This window comes from Oreochromis aureus, linkage group 3 (genome assembly GCF_013358895.1).
Source record: "Oreochromis aureus strain Israel breed Guangdong linkage group 3, ZZ_aureus, whole genome shotgun sequence".
Taxonomy (NCBI): Eukaryota; Metazoa; Chordata; class Actinopteri; order Cichliformes; family Cichlidae; genus Oreochromis; species Oreochromis aureus.
In genome coordinates, this window is record NC_052944.1 from 18,396,795 (window position 1) to 18,419,505 (window position 22,711).

Below are 22,711 nucleotides of genomic sequence, written 5' to 3' on the forward strand. Positions count from 1 at the left end.
TGTAGCGTAGCCACCCAGGCTAATTGCAGCAGCAATGCCTTGATTGCATACATGTGGAATGAGATTACTTCTTCTTCGTGGGTGGTTAAAGAATCACTTTTTTTCCCCTTCTCTTTTTTGTTTTTGGCATTCATTTCCAGCAGTAGATTTTTTGGCTCCGACACCTTTTATCTCACTTTTCCTTGTTACTTTTTCCTTCTTCACAAATCCACACGTTCCATTCTCTTCCCTTCTGTGTCTTTTTACTTCTCAGCTGGCATCATGTCAGTGCAAACCATTTAGCTTTGCTTCGAGCTAGCACAGTCAGCCCTTAAGGCACCGTGACCCGACTAAAAGAGACCTTCTTTCTGCTAGAGATGTGTGTTCTTGGTGGGGATGGGGGCGGGGGGGGTGCTAAAATGTCCTCCGTGTTTGGCTCGCGCTATCCTGCAGGACAAGCTGGTGCGCTGTGAAGGGACTGACACGACTGAATCAGCGCTGCACACTGTCGGTGGTGTTTTAGCCACGCAGGGAGGAGGTGTAACAAAGCAAGCGGGGGGCCCGGTTTGAAAATTGTCATCCTTGAGCAGTGTCACATTCTTTAGGCGTACGCACCAGATAGCAAGATTCCCCAGGGTGAAACACCCATTGGATAATGTATTAAAATGGGCATATGCGCACCCAAACACAAGTGCACGGCACACAAATGAATAAATCACAAGGGAGGTAACAAAAGCAGCCAGATGCAGTTAAGTGCAGATACAGACAGCTTTTTAATCTGCTGATATCATCTGGCACATCGAATTGCACCACAGTATATAGGGCAAAAACCCCCACCGCCATCCCACCCACTCCCCCTTTTTCATCTCACTGTTATGTGTACTTATTCAAGTATCTTTAAGATGCATATTTCAGAGGTTTTATATGGCTCAACTAGCTTAGGTACTGCATGTGTGAGAGAAAGGATCTTTTTTTATTATGAAAGTGACTCCACTGATACAAATAATGGGACAATAGGAAGCCTCTGTTCACCTACAAACATAACAGATGCATATGCATGAAATTACATTTTAATTTTGTCATTTAAATAATTTCTTGTTCTTCATTATGTGCGTAAACATTAGAGCACCCAGCTTTAATTGGTATTAATTCATGCTTTTTGCCCTCGGATATTACACCGCGGCGTAAAATAAATAAATAAAATACTCGCAGAAGTGTGAGAAAGAGAATTGGCTTAGGTTTATTTCCAAATGCGCTCTGCCACAGAAAACAAATCACCACAATGTAATTCAGACTTGGGTCCTTGTATGAGGGTGCGTTTGATAAAATGGAATGCAAACAAGTTCACGCAAAGAAGGCGACGAGAGCGAGACTCCGTTCGCTGGATTTGTCTTCAAATGGCAGGAAATTGAAAAATGTTCACCCCGGCTTGCTACAAACTCCAAATAAGGGCAAATTTTTCATACCGCCTTAATGACACGCTCAAAAGGGAAATTACATCAACAGCCAATATGCTGTTTTATGTAAATACTTTACTCTCTTTCTCCTTGTTTCCAATTCAAACACACATTTGTCTTTCTCAAGCTACAGCAAATCACGAACTGCCGCGTGAACAGCAGATATGCTGCGGTGGCGGTGGTCAATGTTGTTCTTCAGACTGCTGTGTACACCGTTCAGGATGAACTCATGTGAAATCTTAACCTCATTACGATCATAATCAACCGATCCAAAAATCGTATTGAGCCAAAAGCAGGAAGTTAATATCAGTTTTGTTGTGACAGCTGGCGTTGTGCTAACCTGGTGGCCACTATGTTAGTGCTGGAGTTCAGCTCCATTTGCTCTGAGTATTGCACTATTAATACAGTTATAATAAGTAGAGCCCCAGGGATCCATTCAGACAGTGATATTGCCTGGTTTCCTATTCATTACAAGAGAAACACATTTTCTGGTATTCTGTCATCGGTTGGTGCTATATTTTATGTGAAAGGGCCTTCTACAATACTGTGGGTTGCTATGGAAATGAATGAAGTGCACTGAGGTGTTCAGATGAATGGTGCTGCCTAAAGTTAAGCAATAGATATAGCAAGAGATATTCAAGTGTCCTTTAAACCAGAGTGTGTATGCTGAGATCACAGATTTGAAGAAACAACAGTTTCTAAAAATTCAACCCAGTTTTATTTATGTAGCGCCAAATCACGTCGGTAGTCGCTTTAAGTTGGTTAATATTGTAAGATAAAGACCCTACAATCAGATGACCCACTATGAGCAAGCACTTGGCAACAGTGGGAAGGAAAAACTTCCTTTTAACAGGAAGTTTTTAACCTATGGCAAAACCAGGCTCAGTGAGGGGCAGCCATGACCGGTTGGGGATGAGGGGAGGAAGACGGGACAGAAGACACATTAAAAAGTCATTTTGAAATTAAAAAAAACTAATTTATGTTTTAAAAGCAGAACTCTCTTCTTGGTAGGTATGAACTAAATGAAGTAATATGGAATAATAATAACTGGATATGACAACTGTCTGGTTTGTCATCCAACACGTTTGTTGATGGACTCACACTTTGACTTGCAGGCTTCAAAGATGTCACCACAGTCATTTTTGAGACAAAATAAAAATAAACTGCTAGCATTTCACCGACAAAAGCCTGAGCGCAGGCAGGCTGTTAGTACAGTTATCTACACAGTAACAGTTACTTTCAGCTGCTCCCTTATTCACAGTGGGGTCCCCACAGCAGGTAGCTCCACACATTTGATTTGGCAGATTTTTACGCCGGATGCTTTTCCTGATGCAAACCCCCCCCAAGGGATTTGTGTCTCCTCCTGGGAACAAACCAGGGATCTTTTGCTTATTAGGCGAATGTATAAACCACTATGCAATTAACTACCCTGTGAGCCATATTATTTAACACAGAACAGCACTGTAAAGTACCTTAAAATGATCCTCTTGACCAAGACCGTGGTCAAGAGGATCGGACCACTGATTGGAATTTGGTGAAGCTTACCAGATAGCATGGAGTCAGCCTCAAGAAGGAATCAGGGAAACTGCCATTTATGGCCCTTTTGTCACCTGTGTTAGCTTCGTTTGCAGCACAGGCTCATGGCAGTTTGTGAACTTGAATACTGATTGGTATACTTCTTTGTTACCAATTTCACCCAAGTGACAGTCGACAACCTCCGGCAACCACTTAACAACCCCTCCGGGAATAAACATTTTTCCCTAGTAACTGGAGGTTGCCGGGTGGTCAATGCCTGGTGTCCTAAGCCCCGTGTGACTGAGGCCTTAAGTTTAGATAAAGCTCATGGTTTGTGGTGCAATGCAATTTGTACCGATAAAAAACAAAACGTGTGCGCGAACACTGAAAAGCAGATTAGTTATTCGTGACTTTTTGACATCTTATCAGGAGACTAGCCTATCATCTTTCAGTTTAAAAGCGTCGCTGCTTGACCGCAACTTAGAGAATGTGTTGCCTTGTTGTAGATTGTAATGTCTCATAGTGCAGTAAAAAATAGAGATAAGTTGGCTTCTCTGCTCCTTCACTTAAGAAGAAGATGGTATCTCTTAAAACATACTCCTCAGTAAGAGCAGATGTTATGGGAGTGACCATGGAAACAAAACATTAAGTTTAAACCTCATAATGGTTTGAAGTGAAAGATTAAGTGGTGACAGCAATTACTGCATATGTCACTTGGAGTTATATTACCTTCAGTTTATATTAGCAACAACTGTGTTTCAGAATGTGATTACATTAGTAAAGGACTGTTATAAACATGGGTTTAAGACAAGTACAGCCCCCCCACCTCCAACGCAAAAAGAAAAACCGATACAGCACTTGCACTTGCGTTTTCCTCGTCTGAACCATCTTTCCTTGAGAAGTTCACATTAGCAAGGTTGCACTGCAGTTTGTCTCGGTTCACAGTGCTAAACTTAGCTAAGCTGTTGCCTCCAGTACGCTGCTGGGCAATTCCATCTGATGATATGGAGCAAAAGAGGAGCAAGGGAAAGACCTCTTTCCCCGCACACAAGGCAAAAATCGGGCTGTTGTTTCTTTTCTTTGACCTCAATTACTATGGGGGCATGTGTTGCTATAGGGCCATGTTGAGTCATGTCTGCTCTGGGAGGTGTGCGAGTATCTCCTATGTGCTTGTGTGACAGGGATTGTGTTCATTTAAGACTAGGAGGCAGCGTGCAGTAGGTGGGGGCCAAGGTGCATTAGTCTTGGCTGCGATGTTCCCTTGAGTGATGCCGACACATCTGGGAACATTACAGGAAGGAGGGGGAGTGAGGAGAGGAAAGGAGAGGGAAATGGCAAAACGATGTCAGAGGCGAGGTGAACAAAGTCGGGCTCGCTGGGATGAGCTGCCGCCACGGGCTCAGCCCTCTCTGCGGGCTCACTTCTGGGCTGGACTGTCTGACAAAAACAGGACCTCTGTGTCATTTGCATGCAGGAAAGGAAATTGGAAAGAATTAGTACTAGCAGACCCGCATGATTACGGCTGCAAAATGACAATCGCTATTATGCGTCATGATTGTTCACTGATTTTTAGAGACAGACTTTTTTTTATTGCACCGTCACGTAAACGGAACACCTCTTTAACGGCTTCACGTCTGTCCGAACCTTTGCACGAAAATGCAATTAGCCCTCATTATTCACCTAAATTCAGTGCATGTCTTAAAAGAAAAAGAAAACAAATGTGAAAAAAGAAAGTTGTACCAAAACATAACACAGAATTAAATTAATAGGGCACTGTTTTCACCTTTACATCCAGCTCCATTCCTGTAAATTAATCTGTATAAGTTCATCTTTGTAGACAAATATTTTAGTCTTTCATTCCATTCACTATGCCTGCATGGTAGATATGAATAAAACTCTCTATTTCCTCTGTATCATTTTGCATACAGGACAGGTTTTCTCACTTTTGAAAAAACAGATTCAATTGAGTTTTATTTATGCAGTGCCAAATCACAAGTACACTAACCTTAAACCATTTTATACTGTAAGATAAAGACCCTACAACAATACAGAGAAAACCCCAATAACCCCAGACACAGACAGCCCCCTTTGACCAAACATTTGGCAACAGTGGGAAGGAAAAACTCCCCTTTAACAGGAAGAAACCTCCGCAAGAGCCAGGATCATGGAGGGGCAGCTATCTGCTGTGATGAGGGAAGTCGAAGGAAGGGAGATGAGACAAAAAGTCGTGCTGTAGGAGAGAGCAAGAAATTAATAATAACCAATGATTATTAATTATTAATGATTCACTTTCTGATTAAATATCTTTGACGCTGTGGAATCTTATTGGTTGGTGATTACAGTGCGTCTTTTTGAGCTGGATGGATGCAGTGATGCGCTGTTGATGTTTTACACTTGCGACCATTGCGTTGTTTTTCTTGGCCTTTATGCATTAATTATACTCTACCTGGTGTCTTCTCAGGTGGTTGAATAAGTTATAATGCGTGCTGCAGACACGCAGCACTCTTATGTGCAGTCTGCAAACATGCAATGGTGCTAGTATTTCTATAAAGATCAGCTTCAAAGTAACGAGCTCTTTGCCTTTTTAGTTTTGTTGAATGTCTCTCATTTTTAACATCACTCATCCAGACCGTTCTACGAAACTTCAAGCGATCGTGGTCATGCACTTTAGGCAGCGCTTGATTCGTGCATGCTTTCCATTTTAGCCAAAAATCACGACTGAGGTTCAAATTCGATTAATTGCTCAGCCCTAAGAACTAGGATGCAAAAAAAGGGGGTTTTGATCATGTGATGAATTTCAAAACAACCTAGTTAATCTCAATACAAAGCAAAGAGTTGGAGCAACGCTGAGAGAGAATCGCGGGCAAGCTGTGGAGGATTTGACCTCAGACTCTAATGTTGTAATTTGCGCAGTAAAGTGTTTTTTAACGCAAGACCTCGATGGGATTTGCTTCCCATTTCCTCATTCTTTTCTTGTCATGGTTACGCACTTAATGAATTGAAGTAGTGATTAATTAAATGGAAGTGCTCGCTGGATGGAAAGACACTTCACCTCTATGTTCTGAGTATGTGAATCAAGCCTTTATGGAGTGATGAGCCACTTGTATTTGTTACCGGCGTGTGCAAACATAAGGCTTCTGTCTGCTGGAAGTATATCACAGAGAGAAGGGGAAGCTGCTGAGCTCTGCAGATTTTGCTCCACCTAGTGACCAATTTATTAACTCTTACAGTTATTAACTTGAACTGTGTCAATACTGCGTTGCGGTAGGAAAGAAGAAAATCACTTCCAGTGATTGCTGCGCCGTGGGTTGCGTCAGACAGAAGTTGCACGCGGCTTCTCATAAAAACATCATCACCACGTGAGGAGGCCGATCCAATAAGCTGGAGTAGTTTATTACATCTTCACCGTATCTCTATCCCTCAGCACTAATTTGTTAACACCGAGGACCTCATTTCGCTCCGGGCAATCACGGCCAGTTTGACTGACAGTTTGCAGCTCAGATTTCCACTGAAAATTTAAAAAAAAAACCCAAAAAACCCACCATCAGTCTTTTCCCCCTCCACTGCCCCTCTGCTGGAATTTGCAAGTTCGTGGTGTGTTGCCAATTAATGTGCTCAAACGTGCGCTGGTGAATGGGAGCAGAGGCAAAATGAATGGCTCGTTCATTTGGCGTGGTGAATGGATATCTGGGTGCTGTCACAATGAGTTATGCTAATTGTGCTTAGCGGCATCGTTGGTCAGTGTCAAAAGCCATCAAGTCGATTTGAGAAGTTTGTCACGATCATTCCCGCGGTGGGCTCATGGATTTATCATTACGGAGGTGTTATCTGTCATCCCGGCTGCAGGTTTCGATAAAACGCCTTATTGAGTCCATTTTTTTTGGGTTGTTGTTGTTTTTCAAGTTTCAGAAACTTTTTTACTTTTGTCCCGGAAGTTGTGTGACCGCCTCGATCGCTTTCGAGCCTCGCATTTTTCACGCTCGGCACAAAAACGATGTTTTATTGATGCCGTTCTCTTAAACGCTCCATCTGCGGAGTTCTTTGACAGTTCAGTTCCTGGATAATTTTGCACTCCCCCATAAAAAAAGCCTTTGAGATTTCTCCTGCCTTGGGCCATATGTAAACGTAATTTATTTGGGAGAACAATTTGCCTGAACTGTTTCTCACTTCAAGATAAATAATCCCTCATGCATTATTGAAGAAGCTATCCTTTTTTTTTCCTTTTTTTCCCAAGCAATTCACTGAAAAGCAGTCTTGTATGTGTGTGTGCGACTTATTCCACCCCCCCCAACCCCTTCAACTTCATGCCCACCAGAAAATGTCATTTTTTGCAAACTAAGAAGTCGGTGTGACAGGCTCCCATTGGTCTAATCAAATAACAGGATCCAGATTCATGCGCTAATTAATCACTAGCTCTGGGGGCCGGACCCATCCAGTGATTCTCGGTGGAAAACGAGACATTTGATCTGTTGAATCAGCTCCCTCGCCATCTCCTCCCCTCTCCTCCATCTATCTTACATTAATTCAATGAAGTCAAGAGTTCATTTGAATGCAAACTCCCCCCCCCCGCCCAATTTAAATTGTCTGCTGCTGAAAGCAAGCCTCTTTTTAAGAATAAAATGTTAAACTCTTACATATTCATAGCCTAAACATCTTTTTCTCCCTTTTAAAAGAAAAACAAACTAGGAACATATTTGGCTCTCTGCCAGATTCTGCCTAATTGTAGAGCACATGTTTATTGGGAAATTATCTCCCGCGTATGAGCTTGCACTCTTCAGCTGAAGCCTGCGAAATGATCTAAAACTCTCTTGTTAGGAGCCGCACATGTCCCCGACATCTGTTTTTCCAATTGATGGTGGCTCATTTGGTGGGGTTGGGGGGGGGTTCATTGTAAATGTGTGTGGTGGTCGACCTTAATCGCGCCTCCCTGACATGTTTTCTTGGGAGATGAAATGGAAAACAAGCCCCCGAAGGACCCCTGTTTTGTTACGAGTGCTGACTTTTAAATGTCATCGTTCTCTGTCTGCTCTTCAGTGCCTCGCGGTTCGGGTGGGAAGGCGATGGGGTCTGGGCTCAGTGTCAGTGACCCGAGAATGAGCTTTTTAACAGCGAGATTTCTTAGCTTGCTATCTCACTATTTGCCACTTGCAAACCCACAATCAGAAGGCCGAAGCCCCCACCCTCGGAGTGATTTTTTAAAAGCTCTGCGGGGGTGCGACATTTTCCAAATGACCATTTTTCTGTCTGACCTTTCTGTTGCCCTTTTTGGTGAGTAATTGCAATTTTTGAAATATTCATTTGTGAGTTATGTCATTTGCAAGCATCGTGATTAAAAACACTGCTCGCATGAAGGCGGTGGAAGTATCCAGCCCTTTACGCTTTGCTTACCCCAAATCACTTCTTTCATATATATATGTGTGTGTGTGTTCAGCACAGCTCTTGTCAAAGGAATTATCCAGGGAGAATCTGCAGTGGAGAAAAGAGATCCACACTGCATATAAATACACCTCTATTAGTTGAGGAGAGGGAAAGCGAGATGAAGTGAATAGAACATGGGAGCTTAGGGTAGAGAATGGACTTTCAATAAGACTATTTCGATTTTCAATAGATCTGACAATGATGTCTGCAGGTAGATGGGGATGCGTGCAAGCAGGGCAAGATGATGGCTCTGGCACCTGAGGAATATGAGCCCTATCAATCACCGCCTCCGGGCACAAATGTAATTACACTACAGTTGTTGACTAGCTGGGTAATCTGAGACATCACTGGCCTGCTTTTACTCGCCTGCATTAGGGGATTGCTGGTGCCCATGCTGACGGCATCGTGTTCGCCGCTCTCTGATGTTTTTTTAATGTTTCTTTCGGGGGGGATGCTGGCATCAACTGAGCCCTTGGCTTAGCGCTGCTACGAGGTTTGAGAGAATGACTCTAAGATTTCATAGCAAATCAATGAGATCGTATTTATCGAGATTAATGCGGACTATTCAATAGGGCCTCTTTTTTTTGAACTGAGGCAGCTCTCAAAGTAAGCGTGGACGCTTAAAAGCAGGAGGATAAATAAACAATTAATTCTTTTCAATCAAAGTCAATTACACTTTCGACATTTAGCTAAGTGCACCTGCCGTATTCATCCCGTGTTATCCCCCTTGCTCTGCTGTTGTCACTTTCAAAGAAGTTTGGTGTGATCCACAGCGGTGCTTTTCAGGGGGTGGAATAAATCTTCCCATTAAGAGGGAGATAATTGATGGCTTTCATCGCCACTGAATATAACAATTCCAATCTGTGATATTTCAATGGCAAGAGTGCTTTACTGTGTTGGGGCTTGAATGATTTATGAGACAAAATGAAATGACACAATAATGAGGGACTTTGTTGTTTCACCTCGCCGTGTGTCTTTGTGTTTTCTCTGTTTAGCTCCAGGGAAAGATAAAAAGTGGTACTTGGATGACTTTTTAAACTGCTAATGGTCGAGATTGTGTCCTCTTACATAAATACGGCGTAATGATCTATTATGGGACGTACACAGTACTGTGCAGAAGTCTCAAGCCACCCCTCATTTCTTTATATTCCACTGGGAAAATGGGAAATAGGTGCAGCAATTTAATAGGAAAGGACAGAGTTTTGACAGTTCTAACAAGCTTGAAAGTCGATATTTGGGTTGACCAACTTTATTCTTTAAGACAGCCTGAACTCTCTTAGGCAAGATTTCTTGTAAGTTCTTCAAGAAGTCTTCGGGAATAGTTCTCCGTGCTTCTTTAAGGACATTCAAAGCTCTTCTTTGGATGTTGGTTGCCTTTTTGTTCGGTTCTCTATCAAGATGATCGCAGGCTGCTTCAATAACATTGAGGTCTGGGGAGGCTCGTCTATGACTGATAGCATTCATTGTGTGTTTTTCTACCAAGGCATGCTTTTACTGCATTGGCAGTGTGTTTGTGATCATTCTCATGCTGGAAAATACAGCCTATCAGATGCTTTCCAGATGGGATTACATGGATCAAAATGTGACTGTATTTTCCATAAGTATAGACCGCTGTATATGTTGATGATAACTCGAGCAAAAAATAATAAATACCTGTTGCCACCGATTTTCAGATGCAGCTCTCAGGTCCTCTGTCAGGTCTTTTCTGGATTTTTTTCCTATTGCTTACGGACATTTCCAGTCCAGTTTCTTCGATTTTTTTAAGGACACGCTGCAATCTATGCTTAGATATTCCAAGTTTTCAGTTAATAGCTCTTTAAAAATCACCTTGTTGGTTCAAAAGTACAATTTTATTCCTGTGAAATTGTGTTATCTTTGTCATTTTTCACAGACTCAGCTGAATAAATTGGAACAAATGTGTTTTTGCAACAAGCTGCTAGTAACAAAGTGCCTAAAGATACAAATTAAAATTCTTTGCTAAATTGTCTGCAGTGTGTAGACACAACACTGGTTCCTCCCTTGAGTTAGATGTGTTTTTATGCTTGAATCATTCATAGGTCAAGATCTGGGCTGATAATGAATGAAAAAGAACTTTGAAAGAACTTCAGGAAACCTGGGGAGCTATTGCTTAAGACTACTTTCAAAAAAATCTGGCTCTGTGGAAGCAAATTAAAGAAATGATGGGTGGCCCAAGACTTTTGCACAGTACTGTATCTGCACAATGTGGATTCCATGAAAGTTCACTGTGAAAATACAGTAAATTAAGTAAATCTACCTTACTGTAATGCACAGTAATACAACTATGTATACAAAAATCTGGCAGGGTTCTGTATTAAGCCTTTTGATTTAGGTTATAAAGAAAGGCATTTACTCAAAGGTATCAGGTTTTGCATTATTCCACTGGCTAAAAAACACCCACCACTACATTACTTTAAAAATAAAAGACATTTTTAAAGTGTTCAGTGCTGCGACATTTCAGATATTTGCATTCGATGGCACGACACCATAGGGAAGACGCGAGAACAAAGAGTTCTGCAACAGATGGTATGGCCCCCACAGAGCCTTGATCTCAACATCAACCAATCCGTCTGAGATTACATGAAGTGTCAGCTCGACATTGTTGCGCCTAGCTGTTTTAAGATATGTAATTAAACATGATAAGCTGGCCTGACTTCAGTAAAGCGGCAATACTGGGAAGAGCTGGTAAAGAAAGAAACGAGCCGTGCGCGGCGGCACGGCGCTGGACAAACTTGAATGTAACTTCCGTCAGAAAATTGTCATTGTTAGTGCTTTGCTTTGTTTCTTGTGTGAATCACAACCGTGCCAAACAATGACATGGCTGCAAGGGTGAGGAAAAACGAGACAGCGATGGATGAAAATTGTACACTTTGCACATCTCAGACGCAGCTGTTTAGTACTTAAGCATTTGCCGCTTCACACCCAAGGTGATGGATGCCATAAATATATATTTAAAACTGAATGTGTGACAAAAGGTTCAGTTATCTTTTTTTGTATGCTATCACCTATTCCATGATTTTCATTAGCAAATAACACTGGTTCATGCTTTACAGACAGGTACGCTCTCTGATCATGGATTTAAATAAGTGTGATTTTTATAGCTTTTATTAGACTGACGTAGATCGTTTCATTAATTGTCTTTTTTCAGGAGTTTTCAATTGCGTGACCTTTAAAAGTGAGAATTTTTCCCATTTGAGCTTTTTAAATGGAGACTTCTTGTATCTGCAGCAGTTGTACTCGACTTGCTGATGGCGTATTTATGATATGAATGAAGGCTGCAGAGGAATGATTAAAAGGACCTTGTGGTGAGATTATTGTCGCTGTTGTTGTTTCCAAGGTCAAAATGAGATCGTGGTAAATGGACTGCACTCACATAGCGCTCTTCTCCATTCACATTCATACATAGCTCTTTATTGCATACATACTGTCGCAAACACACGCGAGTGACACATTGGGGCCACGTTTGGAGTTTTAGAGCTACATGTGGTATCACCCACTCTCATTTTCACATGTGGATTCACTCCGTGTGCCTCTTTTTCTCCATCTGTCCTCCCTGATGAATGTCTGTGTTCCATGTCATCCAGCACTGGCTTTTTCAGTTCAGACACTCGTCTGAAAGGATGTTTATAGAAATCCGTAACTGCCACAGTCCTCCTACAGTCACTCAGGCCAATGTTTACGCTTCTCGCTCATTTTTTATTCTCGCTGTAAACACAGAACTTCTCCAGACTGCTCTGCACATGCCGTGTTCGTGCGCGGCTGTGAGCCTCCGCAGACGTGCGTGCGTGCTCGCGCCCCTGTGTCAGAGGAAAGGGAAAAAATGGCAACCTTTGGACGGCCGCCTCTCAGCCTCACTGGGGTCTCCCGGCCATTTTGGCTCTGCAGTAAACAGCGGATTTTTGCCAATTTGACTCTCATTTTTGGCTTGAGGCACAGGGCCACCTTTTGACCTCCTGCCTCTCGCCTTTGTGTTGTCTAACTGAAAGGCATTGTTTCACCTTAAAAAACAAAGAATGCGGCGCTTCTTATGATTTATAGATTTTAGTCTAGAGGGAAATTTGAACAATTTACTCGGGCCACACTCTGCTGTGGATCCTTTGCCTTTGTGTTTCTGCCTGTCTCTAATTTCTCAGTTGAGTGCCCATGTAATGAATGTTTATTTTCTCACAGCCAAAAGCAAACACCGTGTCCATTTCCTTATGTTTGATCTGTGTCAATCTCGTACTCTCTCTTTCGACAGCTCCTGGCCTCTCCGGGGCCCCTGTGTTAGCGCTCATCCTCCCACTCCAAACAAGCAGCGTCCTAACCACCCACACTCTCTAGAAAAGGGTGGCTAACCTCTTCACCTATGCCTCTGTGTCAGACCTTTTGATTGTATTTTCCTGCAGTAGTATACGCTTTTTTTAAAAACGCAGGTCTGGGCTAACCACAACTGCAGGTTGAAGTTGCTTTAACACTTATTTGTAGAAATATTTTCACCAGTAAGAAGACAACGGAAATTCTCACACACTGATTTATTTATTTATTTTGTATTCCTTCAGCCTTCAGTCGAGCACCCATCCCCATGGCGGTGGTGAGGAGGGAGCTGTCCTGCGAGAGCTACCCCATTGAGCTACGATGCCCGGGCACTGACGTCATCTTGATCGAGAGCGCCAACTACGGCCGCACTGATGATAAGATCTGCGACGCAGACCCAGCGCAGATGGAGAACACACGGTGTTACCTTCCAGATGCATACAAGATCATGTCTCAAAGGTACGGACATAAATTTGTATGAATTGTAGTAAATATTCTTAATCGGCTATATAATTAATATTTAAGAAGTCAAGCTGAATTAAAGCAATCAGCTTTGCTAAGAAACTTAATTTCACACTGACGACTTAACCAGGTTAAAAAGTGATGAAGTAAAAAAACTGAGTACTTCCCCGTAGACGTCTGTGTTAAAGGTTCCTGCTGTACAAACAACATGTTTACAGTTTAGGATGACAATGGTTGAAGCTAACTATCGCTTTCATGGCTGCATTTTATTTTCTGACAGGGCTGACAGGTTAATGCAAACACAGGTGGCTATAGATGGTTCTGCATGTTAGTTTTTAGGTCAGGAGAGCCAAGTAACTGGACTACATTTCTTCATGGGTGTTGGTTCTGTTTGGAGAACCAACCATTTTAAATGCTGTTATGTGACAAATAAAGTGGAAGTCTAAGAAGTCACATTTGCTGAGTGAAAATCTAGCATCTTATTTGTATGTTTTTTAACACTAATTAGATCCTATTAGTGTGTATGTAATTAATTTATAGAGTGTATGGATGCAGCTTGCTAGCCAAGCTAGCTGTTAGTGTTAGCTATGTGGTAGCGTTAGCTTAGCTAGCAAGCTAACTCTACTTAGCTTTTTTTCATCTAAAAGTGGTCACATCTGTCCACAGAAACCTTTATAGCAATGGTCATAAATCTAAAGCTGAGTATTCATAATACTAGAAGACAAACTCATAGATAATTTGGAGGCTACATCCATATTTTATATGCGGTCTATGGAAGCTACAGATGACTCAGCGGGAGCTGATATAAATAACCTAAAACCGCTTTCCCACTGGAAGCTTATTAGCCTACTTTGCTAGCTTCCACTTCATTGTGGGTTACAAACTTAACCGTGCAGCGTGTTCTCCAAAATGATGGATGTTGTAAAGAGACAGTAGACCTCTGTGGGGCAGTCTACTAAACAGGAAGTAGTCAAAACCGTACATACTTTAAAATGAAATGACAAGATCCAAAAACCCTCCTACACCGTTTCCAAGAATTGTGGTGGAAAAGGGTCATAATGACGATTGAAAAATATGCATAATAGATGCAGTATAGTCATATTTTTTTCTATCCTTGGATAAAAAAAAATTGAGAATTTAAAACACATTCCCAGGCTATTTTCTTTCTTTTATGCAGCATCTCTAAAAGAAATCCAGGGCCACGATGCAAGGTCTTTTTGTATGCACTCATTTTAAAGGTGCATTGTTGACCACAGCAGATGATGATGATAATAATAATGATAGGTTGTTTGGGCTCCCATTCAGAAGACTAGCTTGAGACTATTTGCATGCATGAATATGTACGTGTTCACACACAGGCACGCTCAGAGGAAACAAATTGCTTTTTGCTGTTAAATAATTGTCATATCTTGAAAACATAATCAACCAGTCTTGTGTTAATGAGAAATACTTTAATTCACACCTGAGGATTGCTGATATTGAATTAAAAATTAAAAATGTCTTCTTTTTGAAACATGTTTTCTTAACAGAGTAGCTTTTTTAATATATTTTACTTACTCCCAAGGATATGTACACACTTTATTTCAATACTATTTGGGTCTGGTGTGGGACCAGCCCTTGAGATTTGTTAAAAGTAGAAAACAGAGCTCCGAGTTAACAAAGCCACAAAATGAACGCAGAGCAGATTATTAGAGTAGGTTATAGTATATTAACTTTTCTCTGTTATGGATTAATTTGACTGAGAAAACCAGTGAGCCACAAGCAGCATTAACCACAAACCTCACCATACCTGGCTGCTAATCTGTGCCAGCCATAAATTTACACTGACACAAATCAATGATCATTACAAATAATACGAGCAGGTTATTTGTTAAAGCAGAAGAAACATGTGTGATGAGTTTCACTGCCAGAAGTGAGCTTTGTTTTCAGAGTTATGAGCCTGTTGTGCAGAAACCGGGACATGGAGGCCTATTTGTCAGGCCTGAGAGGGAGGATGCTCTTACTGTACTTCGGCTTTTTGCGTGTAATAGATTGCTAACATTAAGGCAATATATAAACAAGTTTTGAGTGTTTGAAGCAAGTTGTATGAAAGCAGTGAACGGGGAGCTCAAGGAGAGTGCGGAGTGAATATACACATAGTCAGTCTTTGGTGTTTTGTTGACTTACTGCAGCACTTAGGAGCAGAATAAAAACTCCTATCTGCTATCATTCTAAGCATGGTTTCCCTTGCCTTTGAGGTCAAAACACCCTTGAGCACTCAGAAGCGATGGACTTTATCTAAATTGCTGCTCTGCATTGACTTTGTCTGCCTCATTTTATTTCCAAAGCTGAATGTATGTTCACCTCTACTTATTTCCAGAGCTTTAGTCCCAGATTGGTCACGGCCCCTTGAGAATACTAATGGACTTTTGGGCTTTATCAAACTATTGCTCTTTGCCTTTTAGTTTGGTACCACAGAGTTCAGATAATCAGCTGTGTGAAAAGCAGCCGATGCTAAAACGAGGTAGTTTGAAACATGTTGTCAGATAATTGATGCACCCTGTAGCTCCTTTGTTCTCCGAGCCGCCCACTCAGACGAAAATCCCTGCAGGAATGAATCAACGGGTCCTGCAACTGTCAAGAACACAAAACTAGCATAAAGTACCAGGGACAAGTGTGTCTTTTTAGCATCTCACTGCTACCGGGGGTGTCTCAATGATGCTTAAAGGGAACTACAACCTGATTCAGAGCCAGGGCACTTTGTCTTGGGAGAGGAAGCTGCTGAGTGGATGAAAGGTGTGGGTAGCATGAATTGGAGCTGGGAGGGAGGGTGGCAAAGAAGGGACGTAGTCGTGGCTTTAGTGACACAGCTAAGCATTAGCATGCGGGGGTTAGCACAACAAATGAACGGCCACCTCCGACTATTTCATTGTCAAGCTGTCACAGGCGTTGCTAGGCACCTGCGGCTAAGCTCATTAGGGTTAAAAAGGAAAATGAGACTGAAACAGAAACAAGCAGTTAGAACAGACAAAGATAAGGCCAAAGCCAGGACAGGGAGATTATGGATATTCATGTCTTTTTATTTTTTAGATGCCTAACTAAAAATAATAAAAGACCGATGTATGTCTTAGTGTTGTTTCTGTTTTTAGATGACAATGAATTCAGGTTAATCAGATTTCAGACATTTGCACAGGAATTCTTCAGGTTTCTGATAATTTTTTCTTCACTGCATTATCTCCAGTGTCTTGACATCGGTATTGATGCGAGCACACTCTTTCATTAATATTTTAGCTGGATGTTCCTTTTTCACCTCATACTTTCCTGTCTCTGTCCATAGCCTAATCACTGGAAGCAATCCAAACAAGGTAATAGTGTGATTAGAGCATTTACATGGTTCCCAGTAACCCGATTTCCCCCTGATTGTGGCTTTCATGAGGTATTTGATTACCGAGCTAATTTTTTAGGCTACAAAAACACTTGTAATACAGAACTTGGCTGGATTAAAAATGTATTCTTTTTAAACAACCACGAATGCAACATTTGTGTTGAACGGCACTTCTTTTAACGTAATAACTGACTAGTAGTGCTGAAAGTGTCTTACTATAATCGTAGCGTACCTCTGTTCGCCAACTCCTCCTAGATACCTTAATCAATCTGAATGAAATTTACAACATACACATCTGTATAACTTTTGGGAATAATTTTTAAAACACTCAAGTCCTTAAATTATACATGTTGTGTTTGTCAGCTGATCTCAAACAGCTACATTACGTATACGTTACAGATATGCTTATACGGATATTTCGTGTACGTTACACGTACGCTGTTGTTTCTGGATTCATTTTATAAACGATTATATATGTCTGCATGTCTTTTAAATATATGTCTGCAAACAATAACACTAATAGTGCCTGTGGTTGGTTATTGGCTTATTGTCTTATACCATGAATATGTAGCTTGCAAAGAAAAAGAAGACGAAATATAGGCATCAAAAAGAATAACATAATAAATTAACATACAGGTCTGTGTTATAATACACGAGCGAAGCAAGCAAATGCAACAGGCCTGTCAAAAACTGCCCTAGAGTCAGTAAAATAGGTTATTGGTTAAACTCCAACAGATAAACTAACGAATATCTGATTTCCTGCGTAACCTTTCTGCTAATTATTCAAAACCCCACAAACCCCAAAGATACGTTCTCATTCTGAAGTGTGACAGACACTGTTTAGACTTCAGCCAAAGTGATGCAATCTATAAGGCATCTTGCAAACATGGACAATGTTTGATATAAATGGTATTCCCTCAAGCTGCAGTTGTGGTCCTCAAGAACAGCGGGGATCAACACTCTCACAGCTTGGTGCTGACAAGACCAACTGCGAAGCTTACACTGACTCACTTAGAGCTGACTTGAGTTTGTTCTGTGTAGAAATGACCACCATCTGTCAGTAAATCAAAGTTTTTGCTCCATTTTTAGAGTATATAACACTTCCTCAAATGCTTTGAGCAAATGGTGAAAGGAGACATATTGGCTTTTTCTTTTATTATCATGTATATACTGTTAAAGTCCTGGACGCTCATAGGAAACATGGCCAAAGTTGCAAATAATAAGAACAATGTCAGGAACCTGTGAAGCAAAAACCTCTCTAAATGATCTGTCTTAGATAGTTTTTCCTACTTTTGCAACTAAAATGTCAAAGGGAGGGGATACCCATGAAATGGTCATCACAAACAGAGCATTCCCTCCTATTTGCTTTTCAAACCTTCTGTTTAAAAAATGGGAATGGGCTTAAATAAAAGGTGAAAGAGTAGTAGAGCCCAAGAATAAAAATATAGACCTAGAAACGAGCACAGGGACACTTCCTAAAAAAAATAAATCTTGATGTACAGTACTGTGCAAAAGTCTAAATTCTTTATACTTTGCTTCCTCGACTTGAGCAATAGTTCTGCTGGAGTTCTGCAGGCCTTTCAAAGTTTTCCTTTGAACATTAGCTCATTTCAGTGCAGTCCTTTTAACTGCAATGGTCTCAGAGGAACGGTGGCTGTCAAGAAGCTTAAGGAAGGGAAGGAAGGGAAACCGTGGAGGGAAGAAAGCTGAGGTTTGCCAAATTACTGAAAATCAGTGGCAACAGGTCTTATGGACTGCAGAATTCATTGGACATTTTTTGGAAAGTTTTGTATTTTGGAATCATGTCAAAATTAGAATTGAGTTATAAACGCAGAAAAATACTGTCAGACTTTTGATGTTTCATCTGGAGTGTGACTGATCGGCAGTGGCTTGGTTTTCCAGTATGACGACAATTCCGAACACACTGCCAACGCAGTAAAAGCATACCTGGATAGAAAAACATACAGTCAATGGAAAGATACTAGAGAAACTAGGTAATCAAAGTTTATTTTCTTTTCTGAAGATGAAGTTTGATTGAATTTCCTGCCTAAAATGCTGATGAATGATAGTTGTATGTTTTAGCTGTTACAACTGCAGACTGTTGAAACAAGTGTAGGCGGCTGACTAAGGGGAAAAAATGTTGACTAACCTAATCTCTCAATTTAACTCGAAGAAGTGGTTTTCAAACGAGTGTAGTAACACAGTCACCTTAATCTGGTTAAAAACTAATTGGCATACTTGTGAATGGTCTCGTGCTGTTTTCCTCTTGTGGTACTCGGCACTCTTTTTATCCCACTATAGCCTGTGTACCACCTGCCTCTCCTGCTGGCACCAGTTAAGTCGTGGTGACCGGCGAGCCCTGTGGTTAGCATTCACATAGTGTCTGAAGATGAGCCACGCTGCTGCAGGCTTAGTCTGTGTGCCAGGCTTGCGTCCATCGCTGGTAAAAGTGCAGCCATCTCACTGGCTCGCTTGTGCTGTCAACACACATTTAAAGCCCCCCCCCCCTTCACCAACCACTAAGAAGAGCCCCATTGTTATTCAGCTATCAAACCCAAACTCTACCTGTTTCAGTTTAGCCCACTTATAAAGCCATATAAAAGAGCTACTTTGGTAAGGTGTTTGGTTCCATTACAGTCTTTTAAGCGAGAGCTAATAGCACTCTGTATGTGAGTGATAGCGCGTCACTGAGCTCACGAGCGCTGTAATGCATCTTGAAATGAAGGTTGTCTCGCACCATCCTGTGTCAGGGTGAAATGAATGGGTCTCTTTCATTAGCTATTCCCCCCCTTTTGTGCTTTGAACACTGCGGATGTGCAGAATCCATAGCCTCTGGATAAACATGTCACTTATAGGTGGTGCTGTGCTGAAAGCTAGATGGAGGCTAATGATACTGTAATTGAAACATGGTACCGAGCTTTAATTTAGCACAATTTGACACCATTTGCATAGTGTGTGCACACACGCCGCAGCCTGTGATTTTTGTGCAATCATCGCCGTTCCCCCGTGGGACACTTTCACAGGCGATTCTCTGCAGCTGAGGTATCTGTTGAATCTGCCCTCTTTCAAACACGTGTATACATCTAGTGCCACTTCCCTGTGTGAAATCGCTGGAGAGGCTGGCCACTTGTGCTATCAAACAAGACTGACCCTTTTCTCATCAGAGCCCCAGTGTCTCTGTCTCTCTGTCTCTCTTTCCACCCTTTTTTTTTGTGTGTTCCCCTTTTCTTTTCCCGAAGGCGGTGTGGCCTTCACGGCAAGTAATTACAGGCTATATCAAAGCTATATATCACCTTATATCTCAGTAGACTTCAGCAGCCACCTTAAGGGACAGCTGATAGCATTGTGGCAGGCTTGTGCATGACCCCTGAAGGAGAAAAGCAGGTCAGGATGGAGCAACTCCCTCCCTTTCAACACATACACATCTAAACACCTACATGTTCTGATCTGTTTTTGGTCTTTTTTCTTCCATATGCACTTTATTTCTTTTCTGTAGCCTCCCTGGGATCCTTCGCACCACTGCGCCGTCACACTTGTCATTTTACAGAACAAAAAAACGGAAGAACAAAATGTATTTTTTGACATGGAGCATGTTGTGTTTGGTGCACATGACACTAACGATGAAGGTTAATAGATGTCACAGCGTGATAAGTCCCGCGAGGAACAGCAAAACTAAATTAACACAACCTGTGATTTGACCCCGCCGGCCGCATGACAGCTGACATTTGACAAACTTCATGTTAATGACGTGCACGAGGAAAACAAACAGTCCCAGCGCACTTGGATGGGAATGCGTGAGACAAATGACGGATGGAACCTCGTGCTGACCGAGGGACAAGTGTGATTAAGGGATAAGGAGTGGAAAGCAGATGGGAGGATCCTCTCGCCTTTGACGATGATCTTCCCCATACGTAGCAGTTCTCATTATCCTTCTCCTGTGACCTTATTTCAGCGTTGGAGGATTTGATGAGATATTTGTTTGAGAAGGAGAGTGGGATTAACTGAAGAATCGGCTTCCGGAGGATATTAGGGACGTATGATTTATTGCAAGAAAACACGTAGTCTTTGGCAAATGGGCCGTGCGTGGGACTCAAAGTGCAGACGCTGAGAAGAAACACGCTGACGCCTTGTTTCCTTCAGTGGGCTTTAAAGTAACAGTTCCTGTTAACTGATTTTGCTTAACGTCAGATTAAAGAACCAGTATTCTTCACTGACCAAATGAGGATTAGTTATTCAGGCTAACTGGTTGTGATATTTACAAAACAGAGACCTAGCACCTGTAATTCCTAATAGCTTAAAAAACAAGCACATCTGTGCTGATATCCCCTCAGCAAAGAGGGTGGCGACTGCAGTATCTGCCTCATAACCTTTGGCATTGTTTTTGATTTTATCCTTATGTGCTTCAAAACTTTGATCCTCACAGCTGTTTGTCAAAAAGGAAATAATTAGAAATAGACTGTTGTGCAAAAGTATTGAGCCAGCCCTCAGGAGCCGGGCTTGTTGTAATTTTTTAAACTGAACTTAAGCAGGAGTTCTCCAGACTTTCTGAAAATCTTTCAGCGTTTTTCTTTGAATGTCGGCTGCTATTAACCTGAAAACTTGGCTTGTCCATGGTGTGGAGTCTCTTGCTGAAGATTGCTGAAGAAACCTACCTGTAGCAGATGAACAGTGGAAATAATGTCTTTACGAAATAGGAAAAAAACAATCCGGCAAAGAGCTAACACAGAGCCTGAGAGATGCATCTGTCCTTTCAGTTGATTCATCTACTGCTCGTCGAAGCCTCAACAGAACTGGTCTCAGTGAAAAGGGTGGCTGTCCGTAAGCCAAATACCTGAAGAGTGCCAAATTACACAAGGACTGGACTTTAAATTAGTGGCAACCGTCTTATGGAGCAATTGGGGTCAGGAGAGAGGAAGGAAAAGTGAGTAACTACAGTCATTTGTAAAACACGGGGGAGGCTGTGTCATGGTTTGGGGTTGGATTTCAGCAAGCGGGACTGGGGATCCTTTCAAAACTGATGGCATTATGAACACAGAAAAGTACCATCTGATTTTGATCCACAATCCAATATCATCTGGGAGGTGTCTGATTGGCTGTGGCTTTATTTTTCAGTATGACAATGATGCTAAACACCCTGCCAATGCAGTAAAAGCATACATGGATAGACAAACACACAATGGAAAACTCGCCAGAGCCGGGACTTCAACATTACTGAAGCAGTGTCATCATCTCGATAGAGAACAGAACAAAGCGGCAGCCATCATTGAAAAAAAGAGCTTTGAATATCCTTTAAGAAGTCTGGAGAACTATTACTTAAAGAAATGGCAAGAAAGCTCGACTAATAGGTTTCATTCTCTGGTAAAGAATCAAGGTCGTCAAACTAAAAATTGACTTTGAAGCTTGTTACAATGGTCCAAATTCTGTTTCTCCTTATATATTGTATTTCCATGTATGTTTGCATATATTTTAATAAGTCTAGGTACCTACTTTCCATTATCCTAACAAAATATATATAAATTAAGGGTTAATGTACTGTATGTCAACAGGTCAAGTCTTCTGGCTGTCTACATTTACTTACAGCAAGTGTCTCTTTATACTTATATCCCTGAAAGTCCAAAAAACAAAAGTAACAAAAAAAATCAGCATGATGTCATTATTAAATTTCACACAGGCCATGCTGTTTATGTACAGCTCTCCCCGTGAAACATCTTTACAGTGTCTTCCATAACTCATCATGAGCCTGGACCGAGCCTAACGTTTTTATCAGAAAACCCTGCATGACAAAACTGCAGGTGTAAGCTTTGAAAGAGGTGGGCAGAATGAGCTGATGAAAGATTAAATCAAGTTGCATTATAGGAAATCTAAGATTGGGTGATTTTGGCCCTTGGCCAAAAACTAGAGAGTGAAGATATCTCTGATGAAAGTGCAATGCTCAAAGAAAGCAGAAAAGCAAGCAAAATTACACGGCACAAGTAGCTTTAAGTATTTATGAAGCTTTAATATAACAGACAGCTGCTGCTGGCATCGAGAGCGATTATAATGCCGAGCAGATGTGAGCGTAATACAGTCATTGTTCGGGCACGACTTTGAAGCCGTACCACAAGTGGCCTGTGTTGTTTAAAATCAGGGTTTGCATAAACATTTAACTCCTGAAACAAAGAGCTGTCAGATGACTTAATACATTTACATTTGCATTAATGTC

General features: G+C 41.5%; 1 protein-coding gene across 9 annotated transcripts in view; it reads left to right on the top strand.

Annotated features, from left to right (window-relative positions):
- LOC116333174 (adhesion G protein-coupled receptor L3-like) overlaps positions 1-22,711 on the top strand; it is a 260,507-nt gene that overhangs the window by 82,617 nt on the left and 155,179 nt on the right. For all 9 annotated transcript variants that reach the window (XM_039609515.1, XM_039609509.1, XM_039609512.1 and 6 more), the window contains exon 4: positions 12,929-13,142. In XM_039609515.1, coding sequence (XP_039465449.1) covers positions 12,929-13,142 — 214 coding nt within the window. The remainder of the gene's footprint in view (positions 1-12,928; positions 13,143-22,711) is intronic.